The sequence below is a fragment of the Neolamprologus multifasciatus genome, chromosome 15, assembly GCF_963576455.1.
Source record: "Neolamprologus multifasciatus chromosome 15, fNeoMul1.2, whole genome shotgun sequence".
NCBI classification, from domain to species: domain Eukaryota; kingdom Metazoa; phylum Chordata; class Actinopteri; order Cichliformes; family Cichlidae; genus Neolamprologus; species Neolamprologus multifasciatus.
In genome coordinates, this window is record NC_140453.1 from 16,557,142 (window position 1) to 16,576,089 (window position 18,948).

Genomic DNA, 18,948 nt, shown 5'->3' on the forward strand with positions numbered 1-18,948 from the left:
AAGACAGCGTGGCAGGGAAAATCTGAAGGACCTGAGATAATCAAATTGAGAAATGTCTCTGTTTTCATGGTACAAAAGAGGGCATGAATAATAAAAACTAAATAAACAGAAAAAAACAATAAAGGTTCACAGGATTCTGGGTACTCCTGTGAAAGACTAAGAATGACCGCATCGTGACTTGGTAGCTTGTAGAACAACCTTTAGCAGCAATACCTTGGAATAATAATCTATATGAATTTAACAGTATCTCACATTGTTGTGGAGGAAGCCTGGCGCACTCTTCTCTTCGTCCCACCATAGCATTTGAGTCAGGTTGAGGTCTGGTCATTGAGTTGGCCATTGCAACATCTTGGTTCATTTCTTCTTCGGCCATTCTGTTGTAGATTTGCTGCTGTGCTTGGGATTGTTTTCCTGTTGCAGTTGCAAGCTTAAGACTTTTTCCTGACAACCGTTCCAAATAAGCCATACTTGTTAAGTCTTCTCTCTTTTCCTTCACTTTCTCTAAACATTGCGCAGTTGGACCTAGAGGGGAATTTTCACTCCTGTGATTGTGCCATTGTTTTTAACATGTACCTGAATGCTCCAGACCAGCAAACTACCACATAAATAGTATGTATTATACACCTGTAAAGCTATCATCCCAGATTTTCACAATCATAGGTATAACAGGTGATCCAGCTGCAGTATATCAGTTTGATCTGCAGTTCTTGTTCCTAAAAGCTTCTTTCCAGTGGCTGAAATACAGTAAGCACAGTATAGACTTTATAACTATAGAAAGTGGTGAAAACTCTTACCTACACACACAGGCTCATCTTCACTCGTCACAGACACACACACACACATATATATATATATACATAAATTTCTGGCTAAAGGACAGATTCTGTTGGTGTGACCTCCAACCAAAGACCTGAATGGAAGACCGTCTTCCCATTGTTAGCTTAATGGAAATATGCAGAAGGGATGAGAGAAAGGAAGGAAAGAAGAGGAGGATGGAAAAGGATAGAAGAAAGACGAGAGGGAAGAGAGAAAAGGTGCAACGAAAAGGGAGAGTCTTTCTGAACAGAGTGGCGCTCAGCTTTTGTTGGCTTAATGGAAAGACGGAGGAGAGGAAACGGGAGAAGAATGAAAGGAGAGGGAAGTAAAGGACTTCTGAGCAAGTGACGTCTGCCTTTTGTTAGATAGGGGAAGAATAAGAAAGAGGAAAAAGACTGAGGTTGAAGAGGAGGAGCGGATATGGGGACAGAGAGTGATAAGAGGTGAGTGTCAGCTGTAACAAAGCAAGGTCACGGTGTGGGGAATGTCTTCACTTGAAAGGGAACAAGAGAGGATTGGAGATTGAGACACACATACACTCAGTCGTCTCAGATCCTCTCTCTCTTGCTAACTTTGTCACGCACTCACACTTGAAGTATGGCAAAGTACCTGTATCACTTAATAGGCATTACTGTATATTCAAAAGAGGAGAGACACAAACTACAGTGTGAAGCTTTTGGAAGGGGGGGAATTAGGGGGGGGACGGGGGACAAAGGAAAGACCAGATACTGAGGTGTGAACAGAAGACTAGTCTAGATCTGGAAAGACTATTAGAGGTGATACGAGGTAACAAAATTAAGTAGAAGCACAACGGAAGGACTTCAGGTGACTGTAAGTGAGACAAGATAGAAGTGTAAGATAATAAAAAATAGAGGGAAACAGATAAGGGCCAAGGACAAGAAGTAAAGCAAGAAGTAGAGAGAGAGGGCAATGACAGGAGGGTACGATGGGAACAGAGGGTTTGGTAAGTAAAAGCCAAAAAAAGAGGTGTAGAAAAGTGGAGAAAGTTGAGGGAAATAGAAGATCAGTACAGTTTGGGAAGAACAAAGCAGAAGAAAAACCATGTACGGTAAAAGAATGTGGAATGAGTGGGATTTATCGGTACATGCTGGTACAGACAACAGGAGGAGAGGGAAGAAAGGAAAATTGGGTGGGTGGGAAGAGAGGCAAAGATAGTAAAGCAGATGATGGGAGCACAAAGGACAAAGAATACTACAGGAGACTTAGAAAGAAAAAATGAATAAGAAATATAAACCAGTGAAGATGAGCAGTATAGGGGGGGAAAAGACAGATGTTTTGAGTTTTGAGACAAGTAGACAAAAATAAAGAAGGTATCATTTTTTTTGAAAAGGAGAAAGTGAAATTGATATTGTTTTAGAGTAACCAACAAAGTAAAGTTGCATCTGATGCTAGTATAGGAAAATATGAAAGCAGAGGGAATAATTGTGGGGAAATAAAGTAATTGTAAAAGTGAGGACAATGGAAGGAATAAATAAAGTAAGGAAAAAGAAGAAGCAAGATAAAAGTATGCAGGAGTGGAGGGAAAATGAAAGCAGCAGATGGGAGGATAGGTGGGCATCATGAAATTAGGGAAAACATAAAGACTTGGACAAGGAGGAAAAGGAGAAGAGGTATAAGAGTGAGGAGGGATTAAATAGAAGCAAGCAGAAAAGAGAAATGTCTTGGAAGGCCTAAAATAAGATGGTGTGAGATACAACAATGACACCTGGTGGTTGCTGACTGAACTGCAGAGTGCGGGAAGAGACAGCACATAAACACGAATTGAATAAGTTACTAAAATAATACACAACTAAAGCAATTCAAGAATGAATAGTGGAATTGTAAAGCGCTTTGAGGGCCTCGAAAAGCGCTATATAAATGCAATCCATTATTATTATTATTATTATTATTATTATTAAGAGAAAACAGCTGTGATGCCTGGTTTAGATGAAATAAAAACATGCACAGGGGTCCTAAAAATTAGGCGATGCCATGTTCCACAGAAAAACACCAAATCTGCCATGCCATCAGCTTTTTTGATGTGATGAAGAACATAATTGATAAGCATGACAAGCATCCAGTCTCCCGTTTTCTTAACCACTTAACCACAGGCTTATTGGAAGGATCTGAACCTACCTATGATGATACGCACACCATGGGTTTCATGGTCCATAACATAGCAGCAGTGCAAAAGATTGAGAATTTTATACTGGACTATACTGTGTTTGACAATCAGATTATTTTTAATTGACTGTATTGTTTAGATTATCTAAAAACTACTGTGCCTTTAAAGTGATTTTTTTCAAACATTTTCAATGATCTCTTATGTAAAGTACTGTTTGGTGCGTCATCGTGACCTGCCAACCCTGCGAGCCCTTGCAGATCAGAAGAACGAACCCTATTAGTGTGATTGGCATGTGTTCTGTCTGGGTATTAGGGTTCACGTTGACAAGAGCCAATTGAAGCGGTGCGGTGAGACCTTGTCACTGTAACTGACATGTTATGTCCCAATCTCCAGGAATCATGTGCATCAGCTGTGGCCCCAACAGCACTTGAGAAGGCCTATCAGTTTGGATTGACCAGAAACAGCCACATGAGCTTCGCCTTTGATGACAACAATGTCAGAGACAAGTACGTTCAAAGCAAATGAGCTTTTTCAAATGAAAAATGGATCTGAGTTATTTATTATTTTAATGGTTCTTGGCTAACATGTAGACAGTGCTGCTTTGTGGAATTTAGGTTTTTACAGTTAAGTTATGCAGTAGCTGTTATAGATGAGACAAACCTTTGTAGTATTGTCTAAAACTTGGATCTAATAGCAATGAAAATATTCATCTCAATCAATTTGAGTTTATTGCAAATTATTTACTGTAAAGAAAAATGTGCAATGGGAGGAAATATTCCAATATTATTAAGTAACAGTTGCATGATCACCTTAGCAAGAAATTGTAATATGCAAGTAGAACTGTGTGCATTTGAAGCACATTGTAAGTATGTCATTATTACAGATGATATGCCCTTAATGTTTTTCTGAATAATTACATAGTTGGATGAAGCAGCATAAAAAGAAAATACTGTAAAAGTTAATCACCCCAGTTACAAATGTAGCTACAGTATAACCCCACCACCTGTAACATAGTGAACATAGCAACCCCAGATATGTGTGTGTGATCTGCAGTACGGAGCACATTTCTAAATAAATAAATAAAAAGCAGAAGTGAGCGGTAGTTTTGACAGGATGTGATTCCTACAAACAGAGAGGTGTACACCGGGTCAAAATCTACTGTATAAGAAACAACGTCTTAAAAAAATGAACATGTTGGCTGGACCAGCCGTCAGAACAACCCCTCTGGTCCACAGCAAACTGACAGTAGCAAAAAAAACACACTCTACAAACAAGGCGAAGGTCTGAGTATGTTTTAGTTGTTGTCCTGGTGGTCTGTGCAAACGAGGGATTTGTGTCTTGGGCAGTGTCTCTGACTGTTTTAAGAATCACACTTGTAACATTTAATTACTTCACATGCTCCCTAAGCTGCAAGGCAGCCTGCTGTCCAAGTAAATCACCATGTATCCATTACTCTGTCAGTGCTAGAAAACACAAACCTGACTCAGGTATTGAACTCTTCAAACTTAAGTTTGTCCTTAGAAACACTTCTTGTAATAATCAAGGCTATGCAGAACTAAAGACAATTACTAATGTAAATCTTTGGGGTGGAAAATATGGTTTGAAATATTGAAATGGTACAGTCAAAGAACATACTAGACATTATTTTGTATGCTGTATGCCCTGATCTCAATCAATCGAATCGTTTGACTATATAATAACAGAAACTGATCACAGGTCTTTAAGATTTCCTGTCTTACACAAACTCTTATTATTAGAATTTAGTAATGTCTTTTTGTATCAGTAGCATCAGTCATATATTTCACGTAGGCTTTTTCGACTCTTTATTTCTTTGTTTTCAACCATTCATTTGTTCTTTAGGCTGTTCATTGTTGCTTTAGGTTGTGATCTTTTTGGACTGCTCCTACAGTAACTTCAGAGTCACAGGCTACAGGGCACAATGATTGCAAGGAATCCAGGTGCTTAAGTAGCAAAGCTTGAAAGGTCTCTTGCAAACCTAAAACATGCCACAATGTGGTCGTGCAATGGCTTTCATTAACTTAAATTCTAAATGTGAACTCTAGCAAGTTGTAATGATTTATGCATCTGTTTTTTTTCCTGTTATGCTTGAGTTCTTCTTCACTAGGACTTCCAGGAGAGTAGCAACAGTCCTGTATTTCCTCCTTTTATACACAGTTTCTTATTGTGGATTTATAAACACCCAGGGACTTAAGTATGCTTTTGATGCTTTACATACAGTTTTTCTATGATGCTGCTTTTAGGTCCTTGGTTCAAACCAACGTATCTTTCTTTAGAGAGCAGGCGTTGTCAGTAAGAATACTCCATGTTTTTATTTAAAGAGCCTCACAGCTCTACAGCCACCTCCCTCTCTCCAGTTAGCCTTAAGAGAAATCATTAATGAAGAGGTTCATTTCTTTCTTTCTTCTGGTCTGAGTCTGTGTGATTACAAAAAATACAACTGTTAGTGTGTCATCAGTTTAGTCAGATCCTGTTTGCCTTGACAATTCAGAAACCCTTTCTTGCAACTGTACTACAATGTATTCCTGTGTTTGTTTGTTGTGGGGGGTTTTTCTCCACAGACTGAAAATTGAGTTTGAGCTGAGGACAAAGGAGTCATCCGGTCTTATTTTCTACATGGCAAGAATCAACCATGCTGACTTTGTTTCCATACAGGTAACTATCTAATATACTGGCAGGTGTTTTTAGTTGTTTCTCTACTGCTGTTTGTCCTGTAGTATTTTTTTAGTTTAAGACTTAATCTCATAAAGGGATGTAAAGTTTGCTCTTTGTGTGTTTGTTTTCCAAATTAGGCCCAGTAGGTACACACTCTGAACTGCTTTTACAACTTAAAAGATTTCACCTGATAAATTTCCAGTTTGATTTCTGTCTGTGCTGTAGAACTGTATAGAGGTTAAAGCTGTATGTACTCTGTTTTACATGTCTGCTTGTTATTCTCCTTCATCTATCATGAAAACCCTTTTTTATTATTTAAGATCAAGAATGGTCAGGTTTGTCTGGGTTATGATCTTGGCCATGGAAACATATCCGACTGTGTCCCATACTCCATCAATGATGGAAGCTGGCATAAGGTACAACAGTTCTTAGGTTTTTAACACATTTCTTCAATTATTTGAACAGCATCTCCTGTCTGGATTTGATCTGCATGACATCTTGTATGCAACATTATGATAAGATTCAAAGTCTTTACTGTTTCAAGAGCTCAACTGCAATTATCGTTTCTGGAATAAAAGTTCTGTTGCTTGTTGTTTTATAGCTCTTAAAAGAATTGTTTAGAATAGAAAATCTGCACTTTCCTTATTAGGGATAACAATTTGTGTTACACTGCAATGAACACATTGGAAAAATCACAGCATGTAAAGACAGGTTGTCAGTCTTCATACGTCCAAGGCAACATTTTAGTCATTGATGAAATTATCGGATGCTTGTGATTCAGTTACTTCACCATGTCTACTTCCTTTTTGTTCTCTCTCTGTCTCTGGTTTTTGTTCCTAGATCAGCGTAACGCGTGACAGGCAGAGAGCCACGCTTATTGTGAATAGGCGGTTCCAAAAAATGATGTCAAGTCCAAAGAAGGTGCTCAGAATAACTCATACATGTAGCATAACACAATGCATGACCTGCAAAAGCCGTAATTTGCTCAAACTCCGCTTCTCATACGTTACTCATTACTTGTCAGTGACATCAGAAATAGTCCTTGGACCTGTACTATAAATGACGTTTATACATCCAAGGTGTTATTCCTTATCTAGCTTCTTAACACTGGCAGTCCTGCCAAACAATAAGTCAACCTAGGGGTTCAATATCTAGCTACAAGCGCATTTCCGTGAAAGAAGTGGTGTTGGCAGCATATGCTGCCAGGTCTGCTGGCTGCACAGCGGTGTATTTTATTAAAAACCTACACTATAATATTTCAGAAATATGAAGAGGTTAAACAGAGTATCTAAGCTGTAAGCATCAATACATCTGTAAGTGTCCATAGTGATGTACACAGAACATCACAGAGAGAACCAGCTCCATAACTTTGAAACCTAGAATTAAAAGTTGAACTTGCATCACTGAGCCCAAGTCCTGTTTCTGCCCTCTATTGTCACAATGAGGTAGTCAAAATCTTGCCATTATAATGTCATTCAGTAAATCATGAACTTAAACTGTGGCTAACACAAAGTTTCACAATGATTTATGTCAAAGATGTTGTACACAGCGGTACAGGAAACCAAAATAAAGTGTTTTACAACACTGCGTAGCACAAAGGAAAAAAATCACAGAGGAAGCATCAGAAAAGACTCTTTGCATGTTGCATTGGGAGAGGAAATATTTGTTCATATTTGGACTTTAAACTGTGGCCCAGCAAGGGGGTGTATTCACTGTTTGCATTTCTAATTTTATATTTTTATGCTGTATTTTTGTGTCTTGTCAATTTTCTCTGCTACATCACCTTGACATGGTCATCTCGAGACACATTATTGTAATAATCAATTAATAATATAGGAAGCAGACAGACAGAATTGCTTTTATTATCTGTACTAATAGAGATGAAATTGTGTGTGACTGTGAGCACTGCAGAAATATTGCATTAATGAACTGTGTTGTTGTTGCCAGGCTGACCTGTTAGATGTGGTGGGGATTCTGTACATTGGCGGATTACCACAAAACTATACCACAAAACGAATAGGACCGGTAAAACACACACACACACACACACCATTTAAAAATAGATAATACGTCTTTCATTGCATGTCAACACATGCCGTCATAGTTTTATTTCAATTCGGTGCTTCACTTGTTTGTTGTCAGTTTAGTTGGTTTCAATTAATTGAAATAGCTTGAGTGTCATTTCAGTATAAAAATTAAGAACTTCTAGCATGATTATCCAGTTTTCGAGGACTGAAGTTAGTATCAGTCAGATTTTGAGTGATCTTTGTTCAACAAAGGTCATTTTTATCAACTCTTTTATTTTTCGTCAAGATTCTCTATAGTATCAATGGATGTATTCGTGACCTTAGGGTGGCTGGAAGCCCTGTAGGAGGTGTTTCAGGTAATGGTTTGTATTGTATTTAATGAGTGCATATCGGTTTTAATGTCTCTCTGTTTTGGTGTGTTTTTTTCTCAAAAGAATAGTGTAACAGCTTGATATACGAGATGCTATTTTTGAATGTGCCCAAATTGTTTTTATTAACTTTCTCTCGTTCTATCAAGGTTCTTCTGAGTCCATGATTGACTTTAAACTAGACATGGCCACACCCACATCCAGTCATATGGTTGGAAGGTGCTTCGTTGCTACTGAGACAGGCACTTATTTTGAGGGCACTGGCTTTCTAAAAGCAGGTGAGATGACGCTCAGAGCATGTACGTGAAAGGGGAACATAAGGCTGGGATTATTTTTTTTCCTGGTCATGTTGTAATTACCTAGCAATGACCTGATTTTGGTTGTTTTGCTGTTTTATTTTATTTTATTATATATTGATCTGAATAAATTTTACTTATTGGAATGTCTTTGTACAAAATGTGCCTTCCATTTCTCGCCAACAGTTACTCTTTGTCTTTATCTAGTCTCATCCTATAGAGTGGGTCTGGATGTGTCCATAGCATTAGAGTTCCGAACCAGCAGAACCAGTGGAGTGCTTTTGGCAGTCAGTAATCAAGGCAATGATGGACTGGGGCTAGAAATTGTCGATGGCAAGGTACGCAACACTCATTTATGGCTCAGTCGCACCAAATATAGTGTGTATAGTAAATACAGGATAAGACCCTCCTTGTGACTAGAAAAAAACAGCAGGGATTGCACTGAATTTTTTTCACCTTTGCTGACTGAATGCAAGTAGTTGTGTTGACCAGCTGGTTGTCCAGAGGTTGAACATGCAATGCCCTTAACCTTTGGGCAATCATTTCTGACAGATATATCAGCAGTAAATCTTTGCTACTGTCTGATTTAGAAATGCAGAAAAATTGCCAACACATTGCAATCAATCTTGGTCACTTTACACCAATGAGCGCAATTTGTCTGTGACGTGTCTCACAATAAGTTCCCTGTTGTTAGACACACTGAGGGACTCTACTGAACTGGTTGCCAACTGCTTCCATTGCCATATTAAAACGGTATGCCATCTTACAATTAAATCACAGAAATCATGAACTCCTGAATTTTAGTTTCAAATCTATGAAGTTCTGGCTGGACCTTAAGCATAAGTACTTAATGTGAATTTCTGTTTAACAGATTTGCGATTATTACAAACAGATTGCATGTAATTAACACATTGAAGCCATTCAGTTGCAGACTGACACTGTTTTGTGCAATTATAGTCACAGACATAGCAGCCATGTTCGAAATGGCCGCTTTCAGTTTCATTGTACATGGTCTTAATAATTTTGTTAATGTTGCAATTTCCAGCCACCGTTGCACTGCACAGTGGTTCTCAAACTTTTTACATCATTCCCCACGTGGCAAGAAGAAATGCTTTCAAGCCCCATCTAAACAAAATAATGACAGAAAAGCCTGGCTGCAACTTTATTTAGATAATAAACTCATTCACAATAAAGCATTCTGTAATTTTTGTTTTAAACAAACAATTTTCATTTCAAACAACTATTTTTTTTAACTTTTATCACTAGACTGCTTCATTAGTCTGCACCACTTCTTCAAAAAGTCCCCAGAAACTTGTGAACAGAGGTGAAAAATATATAATTTAGTGAGAGTTTAATGCTATTCACTCTTAAAGGCTGCAGTCAGCCTGTTTTTGACTGCAGAGCTGTGGCGGGGCGTGGACTGGGGCGTGGCTGCGGGGGAGATGGACGCACCTGTGAGGCATCCCCAATCACGTCTCCCTGGCTTAGAACAGAATGAACTGGGTCCTGTTGTTGTTGTTGATATGCGTAGGCTGTAGCCGAAAAGCTGCAGCTGCGCGTGTAAGTCGACAGGCGCAATATAGTGCGAACATGCAGCCCAATCCTGGGTTTTGGCACCACCGTAAACTATGGACGACAGACCCAACCACATGTTCGCACTTTTCACTACACTTCTTTATTGCAGCTGTTGAATTACACGTGCGGCTGCATGCAGCTTTTCAGGGATGCAGCGGATGCGCATATTATTAACGTAACTGCTGCAACTTTCTTGTTTCTTTCCGCCGTAAAAGTGATTCTGATGTTAAACATTAGTTCTGCATAACTTTTCTGCCAGGTTACTTGCCCCACCTGTCAGAACTCCAGTGGGGTGTGCCACACACTTTAAAAACTGCACTAACCTGACTGTAGTATAACGGACTGTAGTATAAAGGAATAATATTTGTGTGAAATGCACATATTTAAAAAAACTCACATTATAATATTACAGAAATATGAAGCGGTTAAACACAGATTTTTTGCTTATTTAAGCAGGACAGTATAACTATTGAGATCAAAAATCTCTTTTACAAGTGTGTTAGTTTGCTAGCCAAGAAATACAGCAGTAAAGTTGCAAAAAACTGGTAACACACAGAAAAAAATACACAAGTTAAGTACTCTAAAATAAAAACCATAAAAATAAAATACAAAAGCAACCAAAATGTATAAATGTCATCACCACTAAACCCTGCAAAATCAATAAAAGTAATTCCCACAATTTTTTGATAAATGGAAGTCAGTAAGACAGGCGCAGACTATATAAATAAGACCTTAAAAATAAGAATGTACCAGACAAACCAGACCTCCCAGCACAAGCACACAATGTACAGTGGCAGGTAAACGCTTTAAGGTTTCTAATAAATCTCAGTGCTCAGTTATAGAAAGAATCCAGCATATGTAAACGTTGTAATGTAAGTGAGTATCTCGACTTTTAATATATATATTTTGTTCAGTAAAAATGTTTTATATCTTGCTTGAAAATTATCCATGGCTCTGCTGTTTCTGCAACAAAATCATAACAGAAAGTCGTCGTCATTAGCAACAACCGAAGCTGCTGCACATTAATGTGGAACGATTGCGATAAATAAAAAATAAATAAGTTAAGGCTAAGTGACCTCTTTGGCAGTTCTAGCATTAAAGATTTCCTGGACATCTTGAATTAGTTGTCAGCAATCTGAAATTGATTTAGAGAGTCACAGCAAACTTTAAAATTATTCCAATTCAAGTCTTCCATAAGAACCATTTACCTAAAATTCACTTTTAATAAAAGCTTCATTAAAGAGGGTAGTGCACTTCTGACAACTGAGGATGTACCAAAAACTGAAATGATCAAAAACTCAGTTTTTGCCAAATATTATAATACCCCTGACTTTTTTAGGTCACTCAGTCCTATATACATATAGCCCATCAACACTAATATCTGTATTTTTAATAGATTAAAATTAAACTATAATATTAGAATGTGCTCAAATGTTAAGCATAACCATAGCACATAAACTATGTATGTTCAAATGAAGAAAACATAAATCTGTTTTAAAATCAACAGAAATGTTAAACCTTGTGCTGGAAGCAGGCCCGGAAATAAGAAGCAACAGAAGAATTAAACACTTTACTCCATTGTAAAATAAAATAAATGCTGCTTAGAGGAAAAGGACATTGATACAAATTTGACCTTAAAAAAACCTTAAAAAACAGCAAAAATAACATAAAGGGAAAATACCTCCAGATAGAAAGCTTTTTCCGTTGTGAGGTTTGGGTCCATCAAACATGTTCTTGGTCCATCTCCACAAATTGAGGATTTTTTTTACATAAACTTGTCACAAAAAGTAATTTTTACTTAGTATTTTTTGTGAAAACTTCATAAAACTTTTCACAAACTAATTTCAAAGAATTTCGAAGAATTATGAAATTAGTTTGACTACATGCAGTAAGCTTGTTTGTTGTTTCCATGTGCCTTTCCCTCCCTCTTAGCTGCTCTTCCATGTTGACAATGGAGCTGGGCGTTTTACGGCAGTGCACGTTCCTCAGGGAGAAGGCTTCTGTGATGGACAGTGGCACTCCGTCACCGCCACCAAGAAACGGAACAAGCTGGAGCTGGTGGTTGATGGGAAGCAGAGTGATGCAGCCAGTCCGTATGCACACTCTGTCACCTGTGACACCAGCGACCCCATATATGTTGGAGGATATCCTGGTATGAATGCCACCTACCTAACATGATACTTAGACAAATGTAAAGAAACATGCCAACACATATGAATTGTTGTTAGCATATATAGAAAACATGTTGCAGGAGAAGAGCCTGTTCAGGGATTATGGATTAAATTTGATTATGTGTTTTTGTTTCTGTCTCAGCTGGAGTTCACCAGGCAGCTCTTTCTACCAGCACCTCTTTTCATGGTTGTATAAGAAATCTGAAGATCACCAAGTCTTCTAAGACCATGGAGGTGCACTTCAACAAGGCTCTGGAGATTAGAGGAGTCCAGCCTCTTTCCTGTCCTGCTGTCGCTGCCTAATTCTCCTTACTGCTTTTCAATAAGGTCTCAGCTTTCCCAAGGGACCTAATGCCAATTTATGTGTTGACCCATTTCCTCAGAGTGAATTTGTGTGTTAGCTGTGCAGTCATTACTCTTTTAAGCCCTGCAACTCGTGACACGTTTCTCTATTCCCAAATTAGTGTACCTTTACAGCCATTCATTAATTCTACTCACAATTCATTTGCTTGGTGTAAGTACCTAGAAAATAAGTGCCCAGCTCAGCTACACTTTTTGCATTGTAACATCAAAAATGTCTTTGAGTGTTTTTCTTCGCTCAAATTGAAATATAAACAACAACAAGCCTAACCAAACAAGTATTCTGATGCTACCAACATGCAATATTGCTCAGTGTGATTTTTAAAGTACCAAATTCGTCCATCAATCCATCCATCTTCTTCCGCTTATCTGGGGCCGAGTCGCGGGGGCAACAGCCTAAGGAAACCTCCCTCTCCCCAGCCATCTCCTCCAGCTTGTCTAGGGGAACACCAAGGTGTTGCCAGACCAGCCGAGAGTTATAATATCCCCAGCATGTCCTGGGTCTGCCCTAGTGCCTCCTCCCGGTGGGACATGCCCAAAACATCCAGGAGGCATCCTTGCCAGATGCCCGAACCACCTCAACTGCCTCCTTTGGAGGAGCAGCGATTCTATTCTGAGCCCCTGCTGGATGGCTGAACTTCTCACCCTGTCTCTAAGGAATAGGCCAGCCACCCTTCGGAGGAAGTCCATTTCTGCCGCTTCTCTCTCTTTTGGTCGCTACCCACAGCTCATGACCATAGGATGAGGGCAGGGACATGGATCGAACGGTAAATCGAAAGCTTCGCTTCTACACTCCACCCATCCGAGTTCTTCAAATATAACCTTAAACATCTACTAAGAAGTTGTCAGTTTATTATCAGACCTGCGTACAATGTGAAGCTCTGATCAATAAATTTGTAATGGCTATGAAGTGAGTCTCACTGTGTTTCAGTTTTTTTTATTGTGTGTTTTTTCTTCCTGTCTGTTCTTCGTATACCTTCTTTTCTAAAATAAAAAAAACCCCGGCTTAGAACGTCTGAGTTTTTGATCAATATGTTTTTAAGCAATAATGCACAAGAAACATTTAAGTGGCTGTGATCTCTCCCACAAAACTTGAGTATGCACTTAAAGCTTTACAACTATATGTAGAACATACACCAACGAATCACTAAAATATAAAAGTAAAAACATTTTTTTGATCCAGGAAGTGTACAGTTCGATCCATAATAATTTGGCCAATCACTCATTTTTACCCCTTGACTGTAAAAGGCTGATAGGGTATTGCCGTCAACTTTGTGAACACAATAACTTGAGATTGAGGCAGTGTACAATGTCTAAATCAATACTACAGGTGCATCTAGTAAAAATCTCAGACAAGTTATGAATATCAGTGACTTTGACCTCAAGGTCTTTTCAGTTATTTGGCCACTCCTAAAGCTTTTACTCTCTCGCGTGGATTTATTTTGTTTTTTCAGCCTCCTTTACCTGCACCAACATCTGTTTGGGTGTCATATTGACAGTCTCGGTTACCAAAATGAACTTCAACATTTGGAAAATAATGTGAACTATTCATCTGCTAACTTTGTCATGAAATAACGAGGCAACAGCTTCACCTAGTCGTCAAACTTCTTGTCAATTGTCAAAATACTTTTGAGCCTCTCAAAATATTTCTAATACTTTTGCTGAACCTCATGAATTGAAGCTGAAAGTCTGCACTTGAATCACATATTGCTGGATTTGAAACCCACTGTAGTGGTTTACAAAGAGAAATCCAAAAAATATGCCTTATTCAAATATAACATGGAGGCTATTGGAATATAACAGTAGTCCTACTTGTTTGATGAAGATTAATATAAGGCTGACTTACAGGAGGAAGATAAAAAATAGAAAAGAGAAAAAAAAAAAAGTACCGTTTCTTAATAAAATATCCACCAGATGGAGCTATTGCACTTCACAGCTATTACTAAGATGGCAAGATACTAAAAGCTCTTTGTAGCATTAGATGTAACAATCAGTCTTTATTTCCCAAGCATCAAATTCAAGAGCGACAACACTTTAAAGCTGTACTGTTTAACATTTAGGTTTTAATAGTACATTTCTTTTCTTTTTTCTTTTTTTTTGCCTGTCCCATTTGGTTCTTTAGCCGTCAGAATTGTTGTCTGAAGACCAACAAGGATACCCAATGGATTTATTTTTGCCAAATGGATCATCATGGCATTGCCGTATTGGTCCATTTGATCGACCTTTGTTTTTACTATTTATTTTATTTTCAGTTGTTACAGACGGGACAGACATGAGCGAGGGATAGGAAAGGGAGAAAGAAAGAGGAAGGAAAACCCACGGGGGGGGGGAATATCTCCGGGATCACCTGTTGAGAGAAAAAGAATAGAAAACAAGCAAAAACAAAACAAAGCAACATACTATACACAACACCATCGCATTAATCTAGCTAAGTGTAAACAGCAGTAAATACTAAATATTGAATGTTGTTGTGCAGCACGCATGACAGACAGCGCACAATGTGCTTTGAAGTAGCAGCCAAGAAAGGTGTGATTTAAGTCTACGAACAGTGAACACCCGTGTGCACACCTGTGTGGACCGGCGCGCTTGTATTCAAATGGTTTCCCCATTTAATAGTACATTTCTAAAGCGTACTTGTTGCCCAGCTGTAATGGTTTTGCTCCTCGTGCCAGCAAATGACAGAAGGTGAGACGTTTAACCAGTACTTACTACCCAACGGACACTAGGAGGCAGTATGTAACTACAAAGTGCAAAGATGCACCTGTTACATGTTACATGCAATTATTCTGGGATTTTATTGAAAGTGTCATCTGATGCATTTTCCCTGTAAGAAGAAAGAAATGGACATGCTGACATAAGGGTCCAAAACTCCATCTTTATTGTGCATTCCTCTTTTATTGTCATCTTTACACAAGGTGAAGAATGGTAAGAAGTCAGCCAAATAAACATTACTGTGGCTGCCTGCAGTGGAATGTTTAGAAGATCGAGTAAAGCCTAACCTTTATCCACCCACCCGTTTAAAGCAATACAACTGTTTGTAAACCTACCAACTCACCTTTTTATGACAAGATGTTCACCTCTGGGTGTCCACAACATATGTTTAGGGCAAAGTAATTATTGATTTGTCGATTAAGAATATGTCCAAATGATCAGGTCAACGCTGATTTTGGTTAGCTTTCCAGGATACGTGTGGCCTTCGTGTTTGGTGCCCTTTACTTGGATTTAAAAGCAGACATTTCAGCTTGTGCTTGTACTAACTTCAGTATTAGTAGCTACTGTTGCACATACTAACACATACTATTGTACCAACTACAGTACTACATTACACAGCTATAAGTGCAGGGAGACAGACAAAAGCAGCAAGTGTGCTAATTTAAATGTGAGCGCACACTGTAACCAAGTAAACCGGCATTGGACATACAGAGGTATATCTTGTGTCATACAATAGTAAGTTGATCTAAAAGCTTTAGTCAATCAGAAGTTCAGTGTACTACACCACCTGGCAGTCAAGCATCTGTAAACTGCTTCCAACGTTTCATTCCCTTATATCATCGTAGTGAATGATGAGATAAAACAGCTAGCTACAGCATTTAATCTAAGTCTCGTTTGACATCTGTCAAAGCATTCAAGCATTCCATGTTTATATCACTAAAAGTAAAAGCAATAGCCTCTTCAGCTACTATATTAACATGAGAGTAGATAGAGAGAAACAACTGAGCCCGGCTTTCCTTAGTACAGGTGATTTTTGTAGAAACTTCCTAAGAGGAGTAGCATTGTTTATCATCTACACTGTGACAGCACTGGTGTCAGGTCTGGTGACTTATTGCATGCTGTCGGTCCGCTTGAACTGATCTGAGGTGAGTTTCGCATGTGGTAGTAGTCCAATCCAGTGGTGTAAGCTTGTTTGGCGCCCTTATCCACCTCCCATAGCTACACAAGCACACCCCAGGGTCCTTTTCCACCTGCTTCCCATAGGTAAGCAGCTGTTCTGGGTATGGTTCCACCTATTCTTCATCCAGGCCTTGTCAGGACGACTGCATGAGGCCCGTCAGTCGTTTGCCCGTCAATGACTTGCCCTGGAAAAGAAGTCATAGTTTAAAGTTTTATTCTCAAGATTTCTAAGGAGCTAAGGAGAAAAAGAAGAAGGATGACCTGCATGCACATAGAGCTTTGTCTGCAAAAATATATTAAATCTCAAGGTGAGAATACATTATATTAGCCCTGAAAAAAGGGGGGAAAAAACAGTAATGCAATGAGAGATGCCTTAGGGAGCTCCAAGCTTGCCATATGAAGTCCAATAAGACTTAAATAATGTTTATTTTTTTCTTCTTTGATATTAAGCTCATAATGTGTCTGCAGAGAAATGCATAGTTTGGTCACAGCTCCATGTCTTTGCAAACCAAAGGCTTCATCTGTTGAACTGAAAGAAATAATGCATTTCATAAAGCAAAAACAAACATGGCAACACATGGCAAATGGCACCCCAAAGCGAACACTGAAGAATACAGAAATCCCTCAAACCGCTTAGCTGTAATTTTACATTGTAATTGTTTTGCCTGCATCCTGCCTCTTCCCTCATTACAGTCACGCAGTTAGGCAAACTAATTTGTATAATGGACAGTCATTTATTACTCAATACGCCATTCTTTTAACCATTGTTTTAAAAAAGTAAATGTCCTTTGTAGCTGCAAAAGTATCTAATGACTACAAAAAATACTTTAGCACAGATGTACAATTAAAAAAAAGTTTGATAAAGTAGCTGTAATAATTAAAACCAGACGCAGCGGGACACTCACCACACTGCGAGTGAACTTCTCCAGGGAGGTGCGTCGGCCCTGCTCCGTTTCAGGCTAGAGTCGAGCAAAAAGTAAAGAGTGTGAGAGTTCAACTCTCTCGAAGCCAAAATTGCATCTTTCACATTAAGAGTCAGTTCGCAAAAATTGTACAAGATTGCAGGCATATTTTTAAACATTACTGATATTACAGTAATTGCTGGAAAATACTATGCCGTATTCCACTTTCTTTTCTAAAAAGGGCTGTTAGCGGTCGTCTCAGCAATTTAGCTGACTGAATGCGGTGCACCCCTCATGCCTCATAGCTGGCCCTGCTAGAAGCAGGTTGCCCATCAATCCAGTGTCAAATATGTCAAAATGCCCTTTGACATATTCACAAATTATACTGTATCTCAATGTGTGTTACAGTGCTGTGTGTGCACTTTGAGCAGTCATTAAGTCATAAAGACTGGTCCACTTATCTCTACCAAGTAAAGTCGGGGAGCCTGCCTTAGTCTCGGCTTCACTGATGCAGCTTCTGTATGTCCACAGAGAGTAATTCATAAATAGATGACAGAGTCACTTACTTTCTTCCTCGCCATCAGAAGGTCCTGGTACAGGTTGGAGCGTAGGAAACGTGAATAGCTGTCACTTTTCATCAGCTTGTAGATGTGGTCCTTAGAGGTCAGAAAGATGGGATACACGGCAAGTAAGAAGGAGAAGTTTGCGTTGGAAGGATGGCGGTGCAATTCTGCTATGTTTATATATAACTATGTGTCGATGATGTACAAAACTTGCCAACTCAAGCAGAGTAAACTGAACAAGACCCTCTCAGTGGGAGAGGATGATTGAGGCACACTGCCAGGTAACTGACAGGAGAAATCTTTTCTTTGTTTAACTCGTCCCATTTAAGCCTGTGAAACGAGGCGAAATTTAATAGATGCTACGCAGTGCCCAATTCTCCCATCCTCCTCCTCCTCCCCCCCCAAAATGCCCATCTATCTCCCAATGAGACGTATTCTCTGGAAATCACTCCACAATATAAACCCATTAGTTGATACTGGTGAAGCATGTAAGAAAGACAAATGGAGCAGACAATAGTGTGGGACAGAGCTTCTGAAAGAAGCACAGAAAACCCACAGAGATATAACCAACTTAAGTTGGAATGTATAATAGAGCCTTGTGGTAATACTCTTGACCTCAAACAGGCCGATTTGGAGTCAGTCACATAACTGGGGAATCCTGATGCACAGGAAATGACTGAAGCTTATCCCAGCTGTCATAGTATAGGTCAACAGTCTATTGCAGGTCTAACACAGAGACAGACAACCAGTCACACAATTAGGTCATTTAGAATTAAACTTCAGAAGCATGGCGGTGCATTAGTTAGCATTGTTGTTTCCCAGCAAAAAGGTCCTGGGTTCAAATCTACTGACTGGCTGGGGCCTTGCTATGTAAGTTTGCCTGTCTGCTTTACTTTTTCAAAAGTCACTCCAAAGGATATGAGGTGTGTATTTGCAGTGTAAATGTGTTGCAATCACTGATCAAAAGTAGGGACATTTTTCTCAGTAGTGAGAGAACAGAATGAGGCAAACTGAAATAAATGCAATTTGCTAAATGACTCCTTTTCTAGTATTCACTTAGTATTGTAGTTTGCCTTTTATTATTTATGAGTACCACTAGATCTCAGTTCAGCCAGACAAATTTCAGCTGGCATTTGCCAAAAAAGTTGCATAAATCTGGACAGGATTTTAAGAACAGGTTC

At 38.9% G+C, this 18,948-nt stretch overlaps 2 protein-coding genes across 6 annotated transcripts in view; one reads left to right on the forward strand and one right to left on the reverse strand.

The window, feature by feature from the left end:
• The window catches only part of lama2 (laminin, alpha 2), a 226,331-nt gene extending 213,014 nt beyond the window's left edge, over positions 1 to 13,317 (forward strand). The window contains 10 exon segments of the mRNA XM_085133739.1: positions 3,335 to 3,447; positions 5,521 to 5,614; positions 5,935 to 6,030; positions 6,455 to 6,535; positions 7,562 to 7,639; positions 7,928 to 7,997; positions 8,159 to 8,287; positions 8,513 to 8,643; positions 11,813 to 12,032; positions 12,194 to 13,317. Coding sequence (XP_084989865.1) covers positions 3,335 to 3,447; positions 5,521 to 5,614; positions 5,935 to 6,030; positions 6,455 to 6,535; positions 7,562 to 7,639; positions 7,928 to 7,997; positions 8,159 to 8,287; positions 8,513 to 8,643; positions 11,813 to 12,032; positions 12,194 to 12,354 — 1,173 coding nt within the window. The 3' untranslated portion in view covers positions 12,355 to 13,317.
• A 1,949-nt stretch (positions 13,318 to 15,266) lies between these two features.
• rgs6 (regulator of G protein signaling 6) overlaps positions 15,267 to 18,948 on the reverse strand; it is a 107,333-nt gene continuing 103,651 nt past the window's right edge. For all 5 annotated transcript variants that reach the window (XM_085133734.1, XM_085133737.1, XM_085133736.1 and 2 more), the window contains 3 exons: positions 17,771 to 17,860; positions 17,208 to 17,261; positions 15,267 to 16,487 (listed from right to left, as the gene is read on the reverse strand). In XM_085133734.1, coding sequence (XP_084989860.1) covers positions 16,437 to 16,487; positions 17,208 to 17,261; positions 17,771 to 17,860 — 195 coding nt within the window. In that variant the 3' untranslated portion in view covers positions 15,267 to 16,436. The remainder of the gene's footprint in view (positions 16,488 to 17,207; positions 17,262 to 17,770; positions 17,861 to 18,948) is intronic.